Here is a 20,897-nt window from a genome sequence, read left to right as displayed (position 1 = left end):
TGTGCAGGGGCTCCCACCGCCTCTCGAGGACAGGCGTGGGCGGACTCGCCGGCCAGGGAGCTTCACGGCGGGAAACAGAGGCGAGGGGCTTCACGCCACCGCGGCCTTGCTCCTGGGAGCTGAGCTCGAGGTGCTGGGTGCCTTCCCATCTGTTCCTCTGAACCCCATCGCCCACACACCCTCCAGTCCCCTCTGTGGACCTTGGCTCCACCTGAAGGGCAAGGCAGCCCCGGCCGCCTCCTCATCCACAGCGTCATCCGCAGGAAACCGCATTTTCCTCAACGCCCCCGAACTCCCTTCCCCACGCCACTCATCTGCGAGGGGTCACGTGCAGCTGGTTCCCACCATGTGGAGGTGGTCAGCCAGGCCGCTGTGGACACGTGTGGACGCACAGCTCCTGTCCCAAGCTCCAGGGATGCTCCTCGCCTGCTTGCAAGCGTGCAGACACACTCACGGACTCCAGTCCTGGAGGCAAGGGAGCCTCAGGCCATGTCCTCTTAACCTGGGCTCCTGACAAAGCCCCCTCGGCCCTGCCCTTCCCGCGGGCACCATCCCCCCTCAAGCTGCCCCTTGCTCTCCTGGGCCTTCCCGGGGTGGCCGCTCTGTGGAGCCGAGACCAGCGGGCTCCTCCCTCCTCCCAGGAACCCCCACAGTCCTGCCCTCCTCACTCCTCAAAGCCGCCCCCCGCCCCCGCAAGCCAGTGAGAGGACAGCGGGCCCACAGACAAGGACGCTTGGGTACAGCCTGGCAAATCCACTCGTCCCAGTTCACAGCAAACGTTAAGAAGCCTTCCCACCTCTTCCAGGTGCCTCCTCTCCTGGGGGCACAAAGACAGCTAAATAAATAAAACCCATCAGCATCCTGATCATTTCTCTCCTACAAGCCTTTCTCTGAGCAAATGGCTGCCCCAAGGCCACACAACTCTCCCTACGCCTGCAACGATGATTAGACCCCATGACGGGGGATATTATGGGTCTGCTCCCTCCGGCAACATATTTAGGTCAACTGCAGTGCAGAGCACAGCTGGCTCCTTGCACAGGACAAAGACGATACAAATCCCTGCAATCAATTTTCCTCCTCCTCTCGGATAGAGAAGAAACAGGAGGCCAACTTCCCGCCAGGCGGAAAGCACTGAGCCGGTCACTCAGAAGGTGGCCTCGTCTTGCGCAGCCCCCCAACAGGACCGTGTCCCCCAGGGGCTGTCAGGGCCCGTGGCAGCTGGCCTCTGGCCCCCGCGGCTCTCCTCGGGCTGCCCTCCAACCTCAGAGCCCAGCTCATGGCCTCTTCCGCAGTGGCCTGGCCTTCGGGCCACCGGCCCCAGATACCACCTGCGGCAGCAAAGGGCTCCCCTTGTGCCCCTGCTCCGTCAGTCGGGGGCCGGGAGGGTCTCCTGCAGGTGGGGGCAGGGGTGCAATGCCACACACAGGGCCCCTCCCACGTTGATTTCCTACTGCTGCTGTAATAAGTCACCACAGACGGAGTGGAAGAGTGTGTCCTCTTACAGCTCTGGAGGTCAGAGTCTGAAATGGGTCTCGAGGGGCTCAAGTCAAGGTGTGGGCAGGGCTGGCTCCAGGAGAAAGTCCACTTCCTGGCCCCTTCTGCTTCTAGAGGCACCCACATTCCTTGGCTGGTGACCCCTCACCATCAGGGACATCACCCCAACCTCTGATTCCATTGTCAACTCTCCTCCTCTTTCTCTGAGCCCCCCGCCTCCCTCTCACGAGGACCCTTGTGACGACACTGGGTCCACCTGGATAACCCAGGCCCATCTCCCCATCTCAGATCCTTAACTCAATCACGTCTTCAAAGCCCCTTTGGCCTCGTGAGGTGACACAGTCACAGGTTCTGGTGATCACGACGAGGACATTGTGGGGAGCCATGATTCTGCCCACCACACTCCCGGTGAGACAATACTCTCGGGCCAAGGAGGCTGAGCTGGCTCTGGGAGGGGGGGACAATCCCCCCTCTTTCCACCAAGCCCAGAGGGGGGTCTTCCCGCCCCCAGAGAATCCGCAGGCCATAAGAAGAGTCCTCCTTTAGCAGGTCAAGTGGCCCCTGGGGAGTGCTGGGGGTCCCAGCTGGCCCCCTCCCTCCCATCCCTCTGCTCCTCACCTCTGGCTGTGCCCCTAACGCCCCCACTGATGATGCTTCCACTGACTTCGCCAAACTCTCACGGTGAGAAGTACCAGCGCAGAGCATCCTGGAGTCACGCCTGCCACGAGCCCGTGGCCTTCCACAGGTGCGTCCTGACAGAGGTCCACTCTCGGGTCCCCCTCCTGAGCCTCTCTGCACCTCTGCAGCCACGCAGGTGGGCCAGAAAAGGCAGCTTCATACCTGCCGGCAGCTAAGTCACAGGCAGGGGTCCCAGGAGTAGGAGCCACAGCCCGGCAGGGCGGGAAGGGCCTCTGCACCAGCGGTCACAGGGTGTGCCTGGGTCACATGGCCCAGCTCCCAGCCTGACGATTCTCTCCTTTTCAAGACCTGGTGCCGGCTCTGTGGCATCTGCTGACCCGGCAGATGGCCGGGGCCGGCCAGGGGATGGGAAGGGAGCCTGCAGGAGGCCAGGGGAGCCAGAATACCTGCCCAAGATAGGATTCAGAACCCCCGAACCTTCTAAGATTGGAGGGCACTCCCAGGAGAGAGACGTTTGCACCGTAATTCATCAGTTCCCTCACTGGGCCCCCGCTCAGCAGGACACCCATGTGAGCAAAGCCCAGCAGCCAGGTGCATGGCCCCGAAGGGAAACCAGGGCCAGCTCCGCAGGGGGTTCAGCCTGCTCCCACCCACCTCCCACGAGAGCAGGCAGGCAGCAGAGTGTAACCGGGAGAAGGGGGAGGCCCAGGCTGCTCTGCGAGCCCAGAGGGACCCTCACGCAGGTGTCCAACGTGACTTTCTAAAGCTTGGTTTCTGCATCCAAAATGCCCCCTTCACGCAGCCCGGAGTCCAAACAAACCTGAGCATGCTCTAACACCCCGACCAGCGTGCTGGCAAACCAGCGCTTTCAGAGGGAGAGGCAAAATGGGCTACAGGCGTGGAGCCCCGAACACAGGAAAGCAGCTCCTTGTGGCAAAGCGTTTCGCGCAGCGCTCACCCACCAGGACGGCCGGCCCACCCACGTGGTCCAGCCTTCATGCCTCCCCAAGCCTACAAGGAAAAGGGCAGGGACAGCACCTGACCAGCGACTCCAGGTGCACCCCTATCGGCCCACGGCCACCCTGACTGGCTCAGGGAGACAGAGGGGACGCCTGGGCTCATACCCACCCACGCCCAGGCAGCAGGGCCATAGCCCAGCCCACTACCCCAGCCCCCAGGGAAGCCACCAGGAGGTAGGAACACAGCTTTGAGGCTATTTTTAAACCTGTAAAAGTAGAACTCTCAAGCAAGAGTCCTCTTGGCACACAATTCAACAGGCCCAGCCACAGCCAAAAATAAAAATCAAGTGATAATCCTTAAATAAAACTCCTTCCCACCGGCCAGGTGTGCAAATGCAGGGACCACTCGCAAAGCTGTTTCTGGGTCCTGGCCAGGTGGCAGGCTGCACACCTGGAGGCCCCACCCCGTGGTCCTAGGCTCTGCCCTTCACCTCCCTCCTCAACTCTCCCCAAACTGAACTCTCCCGGCCTCCCAGCTTAATTTGGATCCCCCCACCCCATGACCTCGGACCTTTCTAGAAGGCAGAGCCACGCCCTCCCAAAGTGCCAAGTATCGGGTCCTGAACCGAGGGCATGCTTGCGGCAACCAGTAAAGAAGCAGCCACGTCATTCCCCTCCCTTCCTGCACCCTCTCCCCTCAAGGAAAACAGTTCATCACGGGAAAGGCCGTGCTTTCGTGGCAAACTTCCGTTTGCAATTTTCCCCAGCGTTTACTCACCGCTGTGCTACTTGCTGCTGGATGCAGAGGTAGAGTTTATGGAACGATGAACAAACCATCCCCCACCACACTGATGGCCTGGTCACCAGGAAGCAGTGCTGCTTTAAGCTCTTACGTGCCCACACGACAGGCTGCAGCCTAGATGCTGGCACACCACTGCCTTTCACATACATTTTAGGAAACTGACTGGGGGTCTGGGGTGAAGAAGCAGTGCATTAAAACGTTTCCCGTGTAAAATAAGAAGGAACAGGATCCCAGCCAGTGTTTCCACCCAGAACAGCTGATTTTCAGGAACCGATGACCGCCTTTCAGCAAGAGGTGGCGCGCTGCTCTGACGGCCAAGGTCCGGGCTCCAGGGCCCTGGCCAGCACCGAACCAGGAAACATGTGTGTGCCCAGCCCCCATCCCCACTCCTCCTTCTGCCCGAGCACTCAGGGCCCAGGCGGGGGACGTGCTCTGCTGGGCGCTGAGCCAGGACTGCCTGGTGGGCCAGCTCGCCTCTGTCCAGCGAGGAGGCAGGGCCGGACATCTGCAGGGATAAGCAAGGAGCAGGTTCCCACCGGGCAGCAGGAGTGACCTAGAAATATGCAATTCAGAGCCAGCCCAGCGGGTCAGACACGCCATTTTCTTCGGGGCCAATTTCATTTTTTCCCCAGATAAGTTCTCTATGATATGGACATGCAGTCTCATCTCTGTCTTCATCTGCCGGTTATCCGACCTGTTTGCTCCCTTCCCATCCGTCTGGGTCACCCATTTGCCGTCCTCACGAAATGGCAGAAACCACTCGACAAACGCATCGCTACAGGGGCAGAACTGTCCAACTCAGCCTCTGGCACTGGGAGTTTATCCTCTCAGCTCAACATCACCGAGTACACAGGAGGAGCAGAGTTTTTTTAAAAAGCCAGACCGGGACTTCCCTGGTGGCACAGTGGTTAAGAATCCACCTGCCAGTGCAGGGAAGACGGGTTCGAGCCCTGGTCCGGGAGGATCCCACGTGCCGCGGAGCAACTAAGCCCGTGCACTACAACTACTGAGCCTGTGCTCTAGAGCCCGCGAGCCACAACTACTGAACCCGAGTGCCACAACTACTGAAGCCCACGCGCCTAGAGCCTGTGCTCTGTAACAAGAGAAGCCACCGCAGTGAGAAGCCTGCGCACCGCAACGAAGAGTAGCCCCCGCTCGCCACAGCTAGAGAAAGCCCGCACGCAGCAACAAAGACCCAACACAGCCATAAATAAATAAATAAATTTATATATTTTTTAAAAAGCCAGACCCCCAGAGGGACATCTGCAGGCCCGGGCCCAAAGGGGCGGGTCCGGAGGTATCCGATCAACGCCACACCTAACCCAACCCCGGCCGGCTTCCGATGGCTGCCCCATCGGACGCCTCTAGCAGCGGGCAGCTCCCGCGCTGCTGTTCTCAGGGGTGAGAAAGGGCGTCCTCAGCCTGAATCACCCAGACTGGCGCCCGGAAACTTCCTTCCCTCCAGGCCCCTCTGTTCAGCCTCGGCAACCAGAGGGAGACCCTCAGTCCACAGGAGATAGACGGCCACCCTCCTGCCACCTCCCTGGCCACCTTCTCCAGGAAGCCCTCCCAGGGGGGTCACAGCCGGCCACACTGACCCACCGCGTGTTGGGGCAGGAAGGGGAGCTCCCGGGACCAGAGGGGCTCAGGAGCAAAGGGCCCCTTCCCCAGAGGCACCCTCCCCAGGAACCACCACGGTGTGTCTGGCACCTGTGTCGGTGGCTCAGAGATGATGGATCCCTGTCCCGAGGGCTCAAGCCCCCAGGGTGTGGCCGAGGGGACCACCCTCCAGCATGTCCATCCAGAGAGGAGTCCACAGGCCTCACGTCAAGTGGGGAAGAAGAAACTGCCCGGCAACACACCACCTGCACACGGGTCAGGGACCCTCGGGCTTAGCCCAGCACCCAGGAGGCCTCGGACCCCTGACACCCCATAAGCACTTTCCCTCTAAGCTCCATATTCCGTGCCCAGTCACTTTCGGGAAGAGCCTGTGTGTGCAGCTTACGATGCTGGAGAATCTCCCTTCCCAGAGCCTGCACCCAGCAGGTGATCGATAAATGCACACTCCTGCTCAGAAACTATGGAGGGGTGTGTGTTTGTGCTCAAAAAGCAGTAACAACCGAAATGCATTTCGGGCTAAATGAAAATGGATGATGCTTTTCATTTATTTATGTGCTTCTTTAACAAATTTAGGATCCTGCCCCCAGTCCCGAGCCAGGACGCATTTCAATTTCCCATTCTTCATCCTCTGCCATCTTCTCTCGGGAACATTTGTACTCTTCAATATTTAATAACCGAAGAAAGCCGCTGTGAACCTGGGCTATTTCCTCTTCTCCGAGAAGAATAACAGTCTGCTTCTGGAGAAAAAGTACTACAGGTAATTAAATGGAACTTTAACACTGACCACTTAGGCGTTTTACAGATGGGGGCAACCAGGCCCTGAACGGTGAAATGTCCACGGCTACCTGGTCACTCGGGCCTGAGTCAGGAACCGGAAGCCTGGGTCCCAACTCCAGAGCAAAGCTCCCCATCACCACGGCCCCCTGCAGACCAGGGGTGGCCACCCTAGCACACAGATGCAGGTTCAGCAGCAACTAAAACATCTCTGTGGGTCCCAAGGGGGGTCTACATCCTTTCTTCCACACCGTACTCCCCTGGCTACTGAGACGGAAGAGAGAGTGCAGGGAGGGACAGTCTCTCTGTGCAAATTCCAGCTCTGACCAGGTTTCCCTGCAAGGCATCCCTCCAAGCACTGAACTCCTATTAGATCCAGGGCATTGCGCCAGATCCTCAGGGTATAGAAACAAGTGTGGACCATGCACTCAAGGCGCAGACCGCCTGCTAAGAACCACCTGTAACTATGTAACAGGGAACAGGGAGCAGGCAGGTTACCCACACCCTACAGCCACAGGGCAGTTGCAGATGGAACACGGAACAGCTTTGAGAACCACTTTGGAGGGACCTCGAGGACGTGATGTTGGTGTGGAGAAAGTGAAAACACACAAACATTTATCTAAGGGGGGAGGTAGGCCAAATATACATATTTGCTTCTAGAAAAATTCAATGGAAGGATAGACTGTACAATTAAAAGACAACTGGTTATCTATAGGGGAAGAGAAGGAATGAGGGTTACAGGGAGAGAAACCTGATTTCTCTGGAAATACCCTGACTTTGGAACCATGGAAACAATTTTAGATAACTACAGAAGTTAATTTAATTTTTTAAAAATTAACTTTTATTGGAATATAGTTGTTTTACAATATTAATTTTTTAAAAAAAACCAAACAAACTCTCTACAACATGCATATGGGGACAAAATGACATCACAGACCTCCTGGTCAGATGCACTGTGGACACAGCATCATACCTGTGACACTCTGACCTGAGTCTCATCCTGAGGAAACAACAGACAAACCCAGACCAGAGGTGGGGCTATCTGAGCACCAGTGAGATGATAAACATGGCGATTAAGACTCATTAAACTATGTTTAAATCCACGGTCTCATGATGACAGCAAAACCCCCCCGCAAAAGCCTAACACCCTCACCCTCTGGAGGATGTTCTAAGCAGAGAACCAAGTCGTTATTCTGAAAGCCGGAAATACAAAGGACAAATTCAAGCACGTCTCCTGCCTCTCCTATATGAACTACGTCTTGGGGCAACCAAATAGTTAAGTTTTCAGAAATATGTCCAGTTAATAAATGGACAAAGAATGTCAGAAGTCGAAAATTACCATCTGCAACCTCTAATGAGATGATGGATGGAAGCCATAATGACCCAGGTCCTGATACAGGACAAAAGAAACGGCCTCAGGAAAGCACGCACCTCCTCCACCACCACCACCACCAGGGAGGGAGTCCTCCCAAAGATCCCCCCCACCCCACCAGCACCAAGGGACGGGGGACACGCTGGCTCATGTGTCGGGACCACGGGGGTGGGCTCAGCAAGGTCCAGGGTGGAGACCCCACCCACAGACGGCCTGGTTTCCTCAACAAAGAGCAAAAACAGATGCAGGGAGAACGGGCAGAGTAAAAGACAGGAGGGGTACATCTACCAGTCACAACCTATGGACCTTGTGTGATTCCAAAGTTGCCCAAAAAATGACCAGACAACTGGGGAAATTGGAGCTTAAGTTGGGTATCTGATGACATTCAAGAAAAACTTGATTTTTTTAGTTGTAATACTGGACTCGGGACTTTTGTTTTTAAAACAGAATGAGGGACTTCCCTGGCAGTCCAGGGGTTAGAAAGAACTCTGTGCTTCCACTGCAGGGGGTGCGGGTTTGATCCCTGGTCAGGGAGCTAAGATCCCGCAAGCCGCGCGGCACGGCCAAAAAACAAAAACAAAAACCCACGATGAGCTATCTACTAAAATATTTATGGGTCAAATGACAGAATGCTGGCTGGAATTTGCTTCAAAAGACCTGGGGGAGAGGGGCTGTAGGTGGGGGCTTGGAGGAAACGAGCCTGGCCGCGAGCCGATTCTTGCTGAAACCGACGGCAGGTGTGTGAGAGGCGCGTTACACCACGCTCTCTATTTCTGATCCACCTAAAATTTCCCATAACTAAAAAAAAAAATGCCCATAATTATTACCTTCCCCATCTGGCCCCGGGCTGCCAAAGTGGAACTCTGCACTTTTACAACATGAGCTACCCACTGTTTTACTCTTCTGGTAAAACACGGAGGACAGACCACGAGGACCGGTCCAAGGACGCCCGCGACGCCGATCCGGAGCCAGGCGGCCTCTTTTCTTTTCCTTTTTTCAACACAGAGCAGGGTGGCCCCAGACAGGCATCCCTGTGGGTCGCAGCCGTCCGGCCCACCCGGCTGCCTGGTGGACACTCGCTCCCCGCCCGCCCCGCCCGTAACCCCTTCTCCTGGAAGCCTCACGCTGCCCCTCCCCGGCCGGGGGGTGCTCCCTGTTGGATGCTCTCACAGACCCCTCCCCTTTCGTTGAGAGCCCTTGACTCTGCTGGTTCCTCGAACCCTGTGAAACCACCAATATCCTCCGCGTGACCCACCAAAGGCACTTTCAGAAGGCTCCACCCACTGCTGCCTCGAGCAGGGCCGTCCAGCTCTGCTGCCCAGCACAGCCTCCACCCAGCGGGGCCTGCTCAGCACTGGCGAGACCACCTGGGCCGCCCCGCCGTTCACGCAGAGCCGCCCCGCGGGAGCTCGGCAAAGGCCGAGGCCACAGGCACCAGGGCCTAACCAGGCAGGGCCCTCACCGCCCGCAGCGCGGGAAGTCCCAGCAGACCCAGCCCGGCCCCGTGTCCCCAGCCAGCTCAGCCGCAACCTCAGACTCGCAGGGAGACTGAGTCACTCCAAAGCGCCGTCCTCAGAACCTTGGTGCTCGGACCCTGCGGGCGAGCGCTGGCCGGCGGGGTGCAGACGGGCACACGCCCAGAGCTCGTGCGCGTACACACGTGCGTGCACACGCACGCTCGCCCAGGGAGGCACTGACCAGGAAGAGGGGCCTGGGGGGAGACGGGCCTGCAGCACCTGGTGGCTGGAAGGTGCACAGAAATGTAGTGAGAGCCACGCCGCCCACTTCTGGGAGAAGAAGGCAGGCCCCCAAGGCTTCCCGCCGCGGCACTGACACCCCGCCTTCGTTTGCAGGCAACGGGCCCCGCGTGCTGCATGGGCGGCACAGCCGGGGTGCCCACGGCTGGAGCTCAGATGACACTTGTCACATAAACGAGGGAGACACTAGACGAAAGAGAGAGAGGACTCAGGTGGGGACAGAGGGCGGGTGCCTGCGGGCAAGCAAGGGCGCCAGCTGCTTGGTCCCAGGTATCAGAGGGAGACCCCAGCTGGGCACGATGCCCAAGGGGCCCTTCCTCCTGGGCCCGGGCGGCTCTCCTCATGGCCCAGACGTGACTGGCTCTGGGCACACAGGGGCGAAGCTGCTTCTTTCTCCCTGTATTTTTTCCCTAATATCATCGCCCACACCCTGGTGTCAGCTGTGAAAACACTGTGTCACATGCGGGGGCTTCAGGGCTAGTCTGCCTGGTTTAAACCCCCTACTAGTCAGAAGACTTAACCTACCAGTAGGATCACTTTTCTTAGCCCTGGTGCCTCCGTTTCCTCGTCTGCAAGGCAGGACAGAGGGGTGGTGAGAGGAGCAAAGGCAACCCATCAAATGAGATCATCTCTGGGAGGAGCCCCGCAGGCCCTTCCAGAACCATCTCTACTATCATCACTACCCAGAGGCCAACGCCCCCAGCAGGAGGGCCGACAGTTAAGCAACACAAATGCCAAATGCTAAGGTACCCATGCCCGCGGCCAACAGACAATAAAACCCCACTGTGCCCCCTCCCACACTCCCTCCTTGATGTGCAAACTACACACGACAGAAAATTTCAGATTCCTCCAGAAAGCTCTATTACATGCTGAGTTAACCATGGCCATGCACCAGATTCACTAACATAGTGAGAACTTCCAGGGGACGTCTTATTCCTTCCCCAGTGACGTTCTCGTCTATCTCAGAGTAAAGGTATCGTAGCCGTCTAGACAGGAGTGCTGAGCTTCGTGGAGCAGCAAAGGGAGATGCAGACCCAGGACGCAAAAGGCCGTGTGGGGACGTCCACACCTGTCCCCACTGCTAGCCTGGTGACACCTGTTGTGACCCAGCTGCACTCCTGCAGGACAGCGTCCCCTCTGCCCCTCCCTCCCCCACTGGTACTCACGTAAGAAGTGTTTTTCCAGTAGCGCGATTTCCAGGTGACCTTTGATCTCATTTAAGCGATCAAACTCTGTCCGGTTAAAGTCCTGGACTCCTGCAGCCATGATGAGGGTCCCTGGACCAGCCTAGAAGGAAAACACCAAGAGCTCAGAGGAGCCTCCCGGAAGCACCCTGGGTCCACATCGACCAGTTCTCTAAGGGGTACCCCCAAGGACCCCGTGGTCTAGAAGGGCTGGTCCACAGGCCCACTGGCCTAGGAAGACACTGGCTCTGCCTTAGAACTCACATCAGTTCACCTCGGCTTCGCCGGTCGGTGGAAGGGAAATTTCAGACAACGGGGACGTCCTCAGAGCCCCAGTGAGGCTGACTTTCAGCAATAGTAAAGGCAAAACCGGAAGCATGACGCTAAGCCTCCTGACGGTCACAACACAACTCTCAGGCTGCAGAGGGAAGGAAACCATCGGAACCTGCCCCGGCCCGAGTGGCGACCTCCCAGGAGGAGGGTGGGCCTGGCCACAGGGCCTGTCGCCCTCTTGCCCTGGGAGGGGCAGCAACAGGACTCTGGGGAGGTGGGGCAGGGCGTGTCCACGTGCCAGGCTCTGAGGTGAGCGAACTCCAAACAGGGGCCTGTCCTTTCCCACAGAAGGCTAATTAAAGCCACCACCCGCCATCCCACCGGGCCCAGGGCAGGCTCCTGTTTCAGGCCACCGCTGCCCGCTGGAAAGGGGTGCGCACGTCGGCACAGCCAGGCCTGCCCGGGGCGCAGCAGGGCTGCCGGCTCACGCCCACCCCACCGCTGACCTGGTGAGGGCGGCACCTGAGCGCCCTGCCATGCAATGGGGGGGATCTGACTCCCCAGTTTTGGTCTCCACGACCACCCCCCGAAGGCAGGGTGAGGAAGGGGACACCCGGCATGGACAGGGCCCGTGACAGCCCCGGTGACTGCTCCAGGCACAGGTCACCTGCTCGGAGGCCACACCCCGGGAAGCAGCAGCTCACACTGGGGAACAACGGGGGCCGGTAAGACCCTCTAGCCCATGGCTGCCCTGTCCTGGCACGTGACCTCCTGGACTTTCAGCTGCTCTGGCTACCGGGGCATGAGGTCCCAGAGGGCAGGGACCAGGCCATGTTTACCTGCCCGCCCCGTGGGCCTGGCAGGGGCAGGTATGGCGAGACTGGGCGGTAGGCGAAAGGCAGGGTACGCCCCCTGCTCTGCGCGGGGAAGATGGCCCAGGCTCGCCCATTTGTCCCTCCCCGGCCCATCCCCAACCTCGGCGCCCAAGGTGGTGGCCGCAGAGCAGAGGGCAGAGACTGGCCCGGAAAGGAGGCTCTACACTGATTCGGAAGCAGAACGCTGGACTCCATTATGTCAGCAACTTCCCACCAAAGCAGGCAGGGCGTCCCCCGGTTTGCAGCCCCGTCTGAACACGTGAATGCACGTCCTCGGAAGGCTGTGGCGCGTGTTAGTCTCTAAGCTGCTGGAATTAAGTTCATCTGGAACTTGCCCTAGAGCTGAAGAGCTCCTACAGGGGCCCCGAGGTCCAAGAGAGCCTGGACCCTTGTGGCTTTGGCCGGACTCCGTGTCGAAGCTGCGGCAGCTCAGCTGGGCGCCCACAGGATGGCAGGGACGGTGAGGACCAGCTCTGGGGAGCCAGGCAGCTGGAGGGGGCACCGCGGCGGATGGCAGGCGCCGGGGGTGGTGCCCGGAAATCCTGGGGCCCAAACCCCTCCGCGAGCCCCTTGGGTCCCTCCTGCTGACCCTTTTTCAGACTTGCCGAGAGCAACGCTAAGCTTGGGGTCGGGAGCCTGGACTCGGGACCACCAAGGCTGCAGCGCTGCCGCCACAAAGCCAGGGCGGCGGCCTGGTTGCCTCTTCCCCCCGCTTCCCTAGAACCGCGTCTCTCCGCGGCGGGACCGGCTTCTGCCCCCGGCTCCTGGAGGCGTTGCCCGCTCCACCTCCGCGTGCGTGGGGTCTCTCCCTCTGCCCCAGCTCTAGGGCTCTGGTCCTCTCCTCCTTGCCCCTCTCCCTACTGGCCTGTCACCAACCACTCGGTGGACCCTGGCCTCAGACTCCTCATCTTCCTCTTCAACGGCCCTCCCCCGACCGCAGCCACACCCTGCCCTGGACATCACCCCACCTCCACCGCTGCGCCCCCCTCAAGCCCGTCTGCCCGTCCAGGACCCCCTCCCCCCTCATTCCCCTCCCCCACCATGGGACCCGGATTCTACCCTCAACCACTGGGTCCGCTCGCCTCCTTTGCCCCAGGACACAGACGGGTTGCCCACAAAAAAGGACGTAAGGATGAAGCCTGACGCTACAGCACGATGGCCCCTGAGGACATGGTGCTGAGACAGGCCAGTCACAGGGGACAAACACCGCGGGGCTCACTCAGGACGGAGCTGGAGGAGTCGGGTCACAGACGGAAAGCAGACGGGGCCGGGGGCGGCCTGGAGGGGGAGCTGCGGAGCTGCTGTTTAATGCGGACTGAGTTTCAGTTTGGGAAGATGAAGAAGTTCCGGAGATGATGGTGGGGCTGGCCGCATGACAATGTGAATGTGCTTAATGCCACCGAGCTGGGCACTTAAAAAGGGTTACAGCGGTCAATTTTATGTTATGCGCACGTTACCACAATTTAAAAAAAATAAGAAGAATGAAGCCTAAACACAGGCAAAGGTGACCAACCTCCCTCGTAGGAAAAGCCACTCTTCACCCCTCGGGTTCGCAGAACAGAAACACCTGGGGACACCCTGTGCAGGTGGGCAAGGGCGTGGCACGCGGGCCCCTCGGGTGGCGGCGGACACTGCACGCTCGTGGGAGGGTGCTGGTGACAGCCCCAGGACGACAGACACACGACCCTGCCCGCACACCTGGGGTGATGCAGGCCACGTGGGCACGAGGCTCATGGGAGTGACCGAGTGCCCCTCAGGGGCAGAGGTTAAGTGAAGGACAACACATCCCAGGGTGGGATGCTGGCTCGTCCCGCCACCACGGAGAGAGAGCCCCGAGGGCGGGGGGGGAGGGGGAGGAGTGAGCGTGACAGCCATTTGTACGCACGGCCCCCGTGCTCACCCCTCCCTCAGGTCCTCCCCTCGGCCCTCGCCGGCCAGCTGGACCCACCCCGACGTGGAGGCACCCCCTTCTTAGGACAGCGCCTGTGAGCCCCGCGATGTCCCGACAGGCAGATGCTGATGGGCTGCATTAGGAGACACATCAAGCGAGGCCCTGGCCCGCACCGGGCCCAATGGCAGGAGGACCGCCACCACCTCTGCAGGGGACACAGCAAGTACCCAAGCAGGGCGCTCCCCTCCAGGCTCTGCAGCTCCAGCCCTGCCTGATTGGATGGCTGGCTCTTAGGAGGCAGCGCCAATCAATTATTCATTCCTGCCAGGAGCAAACGCGCCATCCCTGTTCTATTATAAAGCATTAGTAATACAAGGAGCTGGGAAGGCGAGGGCTCACAGCCACATCTGGAAGGAAAACCTAGCTCAGGTGCTTGGGGAGGAACCCACAGGCCACCAGATCTGGCGTCCACTCGGGCAGGGCATCCACAACTGGTTGGGGGCTGGATGGCTCTGGGCTTCTTCCCTGACAACAGGGAGGATTCGGGCAGCTGTGCCCACAACGGGGAGCCCGGCGGTCATACCTGGCCAGGAGGGGACCACAGGAAGCCCACCCCACCCTGCTGCATGCCCGCTGACAAAACACAAGCTTCCAGAAGGCAGGGCCTGCTCACGCCTGGTTCCCACCAGAGCCACGAGCCCCGCTGAGGAAACTTGCTGTCCAAATAAAGGGCGTCCACTGACGGGCCCTCAGGGGCCACTGTCCCCACGTGGGCTGATGAGGCCCAGCCTGGGCTCGGCCAGCTGCCAGGGGTCGATGACACGCACTCTGGGACGGCCAGGCAGACCAGCCAGGCACCCAGAGGCAGCTGCCCTCGGGCCAGGGGCCAGCAGCTTCCCGACAGCGCCCTGCGACCCCTCGAGTCCAACTCCCGGGCATCAGGCTGTGTGAGACGTTTGCCGGTCACCCAGAAAACCAGTGAGGAAGGAAAAGAAAACCGGCCAACGGACAAATTAGGCTCGGCCCGGGGATGAGCCCCCACCAGTGAGGCTGGGGGAGGACTGGGGCGAGATGGGGAGCAGTGAGGCTGGCGGAGGACTGGGGCGAGATGGGGAGCGGCCCCGTCTGTGTCTGAGCAGCCTGGGCGGGACGTGGTCCACCCAAGCGCACGCTCAGCGTGGCCGCCTGAGGATGGGGCCAGCCTCCCCCCCAGCGCGGGGCCTGGCGCCCGCGGCCGCGCAGAGGGGAGGTCGCTCCGGTACTCACAGGGTCCCTCAGCTCCTCGCTGTCCCGGGGCGAGGTCCGAGGTGTCTTCAGGGGTGTCTCGTCTCCGCATTCGGTGTCCGAGGCGTTTGGAGACTCTGCTAGATCAAGGAAGTCATCTCTCTTGTGACCTCTGAACCTGATTTTGTCCAGCCTCCTTAGCATGTTCAGCACTGAGCCCCTCTGCTTTACCTTAACATGACGCTCGGGGTCCCTGCAAGACAGCGAGGGGGAGGCACGGTCACACGGTCAGCCACTCGCTGGGCACGCCCCCCACACGGCTCCAGGCCCCAGCCCTGGGCCGCCACCCGGTCCTGCCCTCCGGGAGCAGCCAGTCCCGCGATTCGGGGGCCCCGGGGCCCACAGGCTCCCGTCTTGCGCCCACCAGGCCGGGGCCCTCTGTCACCCCCATCCGGCTGGGCTGGCCGCTGAGCTCGGACCCCCGTCGCCCACCCAGGCCAGCTCCCCCGAGTGGCCCACAGGGCAGAAGGAAGCCACGTCTCTCGGTGGGACCTCCCGGCACAAAGACGGGGCCAGCCTGGAGCAGCAAGGGAGCCGCAGACCCTGGGAAGAGGGGGCTGGGGAGGCGGGGGTGGGGAGACACCGCGGTGAGAAGCGGGGAGGGCCGGCGCTCCTCCTCCCAGGCTCTAACAACCGTCAAGACCCGCGACCACGTGCACGCCCAGGACAGCCCCCAGAACGCTGGGCCTCAGGGTGTCTCAGACCCCCCCCGGGCCCCGTCCCCTCGCTCCACCTGGCCCCGCTCCCAGGGACACGGCCCAGGCGGCCCCATCGGCCTGAAACACCGTCCTGCTCGCCTGGGCGCCCCAGCTCTGCTCTCAGGACCAGCTCAGCCTCGCTCGCTCCGAGAGATCTTCCCACACACGGCCAGTCAGGAGCCCAGCGACCGCCCACCCGCCTCCTGAGCACAGCCCCCGAGCTGCCGGCGCTGGATCCCTCCAGCCTGGAGGGAGGGCAGCAAAGGCCTGGCGTGGTGTCTCTGCGTGCTGGCATGGAGGACACGTGTAAGTTCAAACTCACGTGCACACCAGGGATGGATGTCTACAGGGGTGCCCACTCCCCACATCTCTGACCCAACCCGGCCAGGAAAGCCCAGTGGGTGGGGCGTAGTGGCCCTTCTGCACGTCCAGCCCACCTCACTCCCAAGCCCATGGCAGGGGCCGTGCAGCCCAACCCCGGTCCTGGTCACACAGTCCTCGGCCCCCAACGTCTGCAAGAGGCCCTGGGTCCCTGCGGGGCAGGGACTCTGGACACACCTGGGCTCAAAGCCTGTCCCGTCACTTCCCACCTTTCTGGGCCTCAGCTTCCACCTCTGAAATGGGATTAACCCCAATCGGGCCAAAGTATCCCGAGAATTTGAGATGACGCACAAGCAGAGACACTCAGCCTGGACCCAATAAACAGCACGATGATTTCCTGCAGGGAGGGCAGGAAGTGGGGTGAGCAGGGTGGAATCCATCAACTCAGCCCGAACCGCCCCAATCGGGACAGTTTACGGAGAACCACGAAGGCAGGGAGAAGCACTTCCTGTTTCGGACGGTGCAGGCTCGGAGCCTTTAAATCATGTTAAATCACAGCCCAGGGTGCCTGCCTGCAGCCCTGCGTACCTGCCCCACCTTCCAAGGGGCCTCCACTCCCCCGGCATCACTGCTCAAGGCAAGAAAGCTTGTGAACAGTGGCGGCCCGTGAGCCCCATGTCAGAATGAGCCAGGGCTCCGCTCTACAAGGACAACTGAGGCTGCAGCACATCGGGGGAGGGTCTGCAGGTGTTCCTGGGACAGATGCTTCTCGGGGCTCACGTGGAACACTAAGGTGGCCTGATGTGGCCTAACTCTAACCCTGGTGCAAAAACCACAGGAAACCCACCATCCCCTGGAGTCCAGGGTAGCCCAGGAGTGGGCAAGGCCATGGGGCTAGAGAAGCCAGTGTCCCTGCTCACGTGGCAGGAAAGGGGCACATGGCCGGCCATCTGCAAAGATATCCACCTGAAGGAGCTGTGAACTCCAGACGGACTAAAAGGTTAAGTAAACTTTATAAAAAAGAAGAAGAGAAAAAAGAAGAGAGAACTTAAGTCCCTAGAGAGAGGCTGACAGTCTACATTAAGAGACTGAAAAAATAAAAAGACTCAGTCAACCAGACAAAAGTAAATAGACATTTGTTTTAAAGCTGCAATGAGGGGCTTCCCTGGTGGCGCAGTGGTTAAGAATCCGCCTGCCAATGCAGGGGACACAGGTTCGAGCCCTGGTCTGCGAAGATTCCCACATGCCGCAGAGCAACTAAGCCCGTGCGCCACAACTACTGAGCCCGTGCTCCCAACAAGAGAAGCCACTGCAGTGAGAAGCCCGCGCACCGCAACGAAGAGGAGCCCCCGCTCACTGCAACTAGAGGAAGCCTGCGCACAGCAACAAAGACCCAACACAGCCAAAAATAAAATAAAATAAATAAATTTATTTTTTTTAAAAAAAGCTGCAATGAAACAGGGGATACATGTAGCAAGTCAGGTACATGAGAACTAATATTTTTGTTGTGAGACAACCTGAACAAATTGGTGAAAATTAGAGGACCTTGGTACACAGACCCACAAACTCCCTGAGCAAGAGGAAAGTTACCCAGTCCTTGTGCAAAAGCCTCCACCTTCACCAAAAAGGAAACAAAAGCCAGCGATCTGGCAGAGGCAGCAGGAAGCGTGAACATCAACGCCCTCTGAACCAGTGATTCCCGGTCTCGGGATCCGTCCCAGGGGCAAATCCAGCACGTGGAGGGCATCTCGGCAGCACCAGGGCCAGGCCGGGAGCTCTGAGTGCCACGCGGGACGCACAGACATCCCTGGGAGTCTCAGAGGCGGTGACAAAACGTTGCTGCACCGAGGTCACCGTTACGGACAACTGGCATCTACACAGACCACTGGTGACACAGGACCCTGCTTGAGGCTTGCGGGTGGCTGTGAAACTTCTCTCCATGTGTCCTTTCCCATTGCTTTTCTAACTTGAAAACTAAAAGCAAACCGGGCAGGGGAAGTGCAGCCATGTAAAACCTCCCTCCTTCCGTTTTCAGAAGGACCTGGGGGACCCCTCCTCCCCCAGCGTCGGATGGAAGCGGGGCGGAGGGGATGGGCCTGCTTCCCTCCTTGCCGGGTCCCGTCAGGCGGTTCTCCTGTCTGGGACTCACCACCCCGCAGGCTGGGGCTGCCTTCCTTCCTGATTCAGCCCGGCAAGCAAATGACGTGGCCGCCCGGGGAAAGGGGACGAAGCGCCAAGTGTCCGCCCTGCCACCATCAGGATGCCGCTCACAACCCACGCTGCCCCGGCACCGAGCCCACGCGCCCCCCTGCCCAGCGGGGCCCCTGCTGCCAGCTGCCAGCTGCCAGCTCACCCCAACCCGGCTCCTCCTGACACCCGCTCACATCGGCCCTCAGCGAGGGCGGGGGTCCCCGAGGGCCCGCTCCGTCCCCACTGCCCTGCCCCCAGGCCCCTGGGGCTCCTGGAGAGGCGAGCAGTTCATGCCGCTGCCCAATGAGGACCAGGTGCCAGGACACCTGACCACCCCTCCCAGGCGGGTCCGGGTTGCGAGGGAAGCTCTCCCCATCACACACCCCACCTGCCCCGGGCTGAGGGGCGGCCCACCCTACCCCGGGACAACCTCATCTCAACTACACCGTCCAAGCCGGTCACCCTCAACTTCCAGATGAAGATGGAAGACCGACACGGATGTTGTCCACGGACACCAAGTGTGACCCAGAGCAAAGCTCTCCCCACAAAGCCAGTGCCAGTGGACGCCGTCCCCACAAAGCTCACCTGCACCTTCCGTCCAGGGGCTGCCATGTGTCCCACTCCCGCCCCAGCCCCCATCCAGTCTTCCCTGGATCCAACCAGCCCCCAACTCCCTGCACACCCACCACGCACTCCCCAAAGACCCGGCCCCTCCACGTGCACCCACAGGCCCCCGGGCAGCTCCCTTCAGGCCCACCCCTCAAGGTGGGGCAGCCCCTCAGAGCAGGACCTGCTGCCCCAGCTCCCTGTACCTCCACGTGGAAGTAGATGCGTTGGGAGACGCTCCCTGTGGCTACTCCAGACCCCTGCTCAGAGCCGCGACGTCTGCAAGGAGCGTGTAGCCGTGGAGGCAAGCAGACAGAAAGGCACGGCGAGGGGAGCCTCAAGGCAGCGTCCCCGTGCTGCGGGCCCTCGGGACACAGGACTGAGGCCAGCTCTGGCCCCGGGACACAAAGCACGCTGCTCTGGAAACCCGCTGAATGGCTCCTGGACACACAAAGGCCGCAGTGTCTAGGGAACACTGGACTTGGAAACCACAAAGGACTTTACTTTCCCTCCCAGACCAAGATTTAGAAAAAAGTGGTTCCTGGTCCAGCACTTGCCACGTCCCAGGTCCCAGCCATTCTCCTCGCTGCACGGGGCTCGCGACCCCTGGCCGAGCTCCCGTCTGCGTTCAGACAAGCAGCTCGGCCTGGCTTCACCCCCTGTTATCTGGTGGCTCTTCTGCTGATCCCAGGATAAACAACATCCTTTTTCCCAAAGGAAGCAACCCTTGTCCTAAACCATATTCCTGGGGAGTCACAGATGTCGGGCGAGGACCGGGACTCTCCCTCCACCCCACCCAAGGCCAGTCCCAGCCACCACCCGGCCCTCGGCCAGGTCTCTGTTCTCCAGGAAGACAGCCCCAGAGGCCCACAGCCCTGCAGCCATGCCCTCAGGACCCCGACACGCACACAGCTCCAGGGCAGCCCGTGGGGCCCCGTGCTGGGCCATCCCGCCCGGGGAGCAGTCTGGGATGCCCGAGACCCACAAGGCACGGGTGACTGCTCCCCCCAGTCATGCCAGGCTCAAGATGTTGGCTCACGCCCAATGACCCACGGGTTCCCCCAAACTCTAGGCCGGTCAGGGAGCCACTGCCCCGACCCCGGATCCAGCCTCAGTTAGCGGGACCCCAAACGTTCAGACACTCTGCTGACTCCACGCCCACCAGCCTCCCCGTGAGCTGGACTCCGGGTGGCCCACTGTCTGTGGGACATCTCATCGGTCGCTGGACTCTGCCACACTCAGCTCGGAGCTGGAGCCTCCGCGGGCCCTGCTCCTGGGTGGCACCTGTACCAGCAGCTGCTCAAGTCAGAACCCTGGAAGGAGCCCTTGATCGCGTGATCGCTGCACAGCCACCTACGGCGAGCAGGGCCCCCGCCTCCCAGCCAGGCTGCTCCACCCCTGTGCTGCTCTGCCCCCGCCCCACCCTCCAGCCCGGCCGGGTCTGGTCCAGGCAGCCACACACCTCACGGAGCCCCTTCTCCAGGTGGCGGGAAACCGGAGTCTGGAGCATCCCGCCGAGACCCCTCCCAGGGCTTCCCCCACTGGGCTCCAGCCCTGCTGACCCTCGGGGGTCCTCTGGCCATCACGTTTTGTTCCTACTGCGGCGCCCAGCACTTCAAGTTCTGGGATGGCCCCGTGCCAGCTCGTCCTCATCCAAGTGCCCCCCTCGAATTCTATCAGCCCGTCTGGTTTGGAGTCCTGCGACTTCCGGCGAGCTCCCTGGTTTAGGATCTGTGCCCCCAGCCCCACCGGTTAGCATACATGCCCGAGGGCAGGTGCTGAAGGCGCCCCGTCTGTCTCAGCAGGGCTGGCACACGCTGGCCATTCAGTGACAGAGGGGACGTTGCACAAAGGCGGGGCCCCCACGACTGGGCCCTGAGTGCCAGGAGAGCCAGGCCCGTGCCCACGCTCGGAGCCGCCCAGCCACAGAGGCCTCAAAGCAAAGGGCTGTCCGTGGACTTTGCCCTCGAGCCCTCCTGACGAAGCACGAACTCCCTAAATCCGTGAGCACTTCCAGAGCTTAACTCCAAGGCTTCGACAGCCTGGGGCGTTTCTCCAGGAAGAGGCCTGAATTCTTCAGGGGCTTTCCGTCCTGCACAGGTCAGGCCAAGACCCGCCCTGGGCCAGGAGCTGAGTTTTCTGCATTGTAACAGGGAAG

At 60.6% G+C, this 20,897-nt stretch overlaps 1 protein-coding gene across 12 annotated transcripts in view; it reads right to left on the bottom strand.

The window, feature by feature from the left end:
- Positions 1-20,897, bottom strand: part of GRAMD4 (GRAM domain containing 4) — a 78,955-nt gene that overhangs the window by 29,431 nt on the left and 28,627 nt on the right. For 6 of the 12 annotated variants that reach the window (XR_005021508.1, XM_036865946.1, XM_036865947.1 and 3 more), the window contains 2 exons: positions 14,907-15,117; positions 10,584-10,704 (listed from right to left, as the gene is read on the bottom strand). The exons of 1 other annotated variant lie outside the window; for it this stretch is intronic. Coding sequence is in view for 9 of the 11 variants with exons in the window: in XM_036865946.1 (XP_036721841.1) it covers positions 10,584-10,704; positions 14,907-15,117 (332 nt within the window). In the remaining 2 variants the exon portion in view is untranslated. Of the gene's footprint in view, positions 1-314; positions 601-10,583; positions 10,737-10,865; positions 11,130-14,906; positions 15,118-20,897 lie in introns of those variants that run through there. 5 more of the 12 variants (XM_036865950.1, XM_036865951.1, XM_036865949.1 and 2 more) reach the window with 5 other exon arrangements.

The sequence above is a fragment of the Balaenoptera musculus genome, chromosome 10, assembly GCF_009873245.2.
Source record: "Balaenoptera musculus isolate JJ_BM4_2016_0621 chromosome 10, mBalMus1.pri.v3, whole genome shotgun sequence".
NCBI lineage: Eukaryota > Metazoa > Chordata > Mammalia > Artiodactyla > Balaenopteridae > Balaenoptera > Balaenoptera musculus.
The sequence above is the reverse complement of the archived record's forward strand: the minus strand, read 5'-3'. Positions and strand labels throughout refer to the sequence as shown.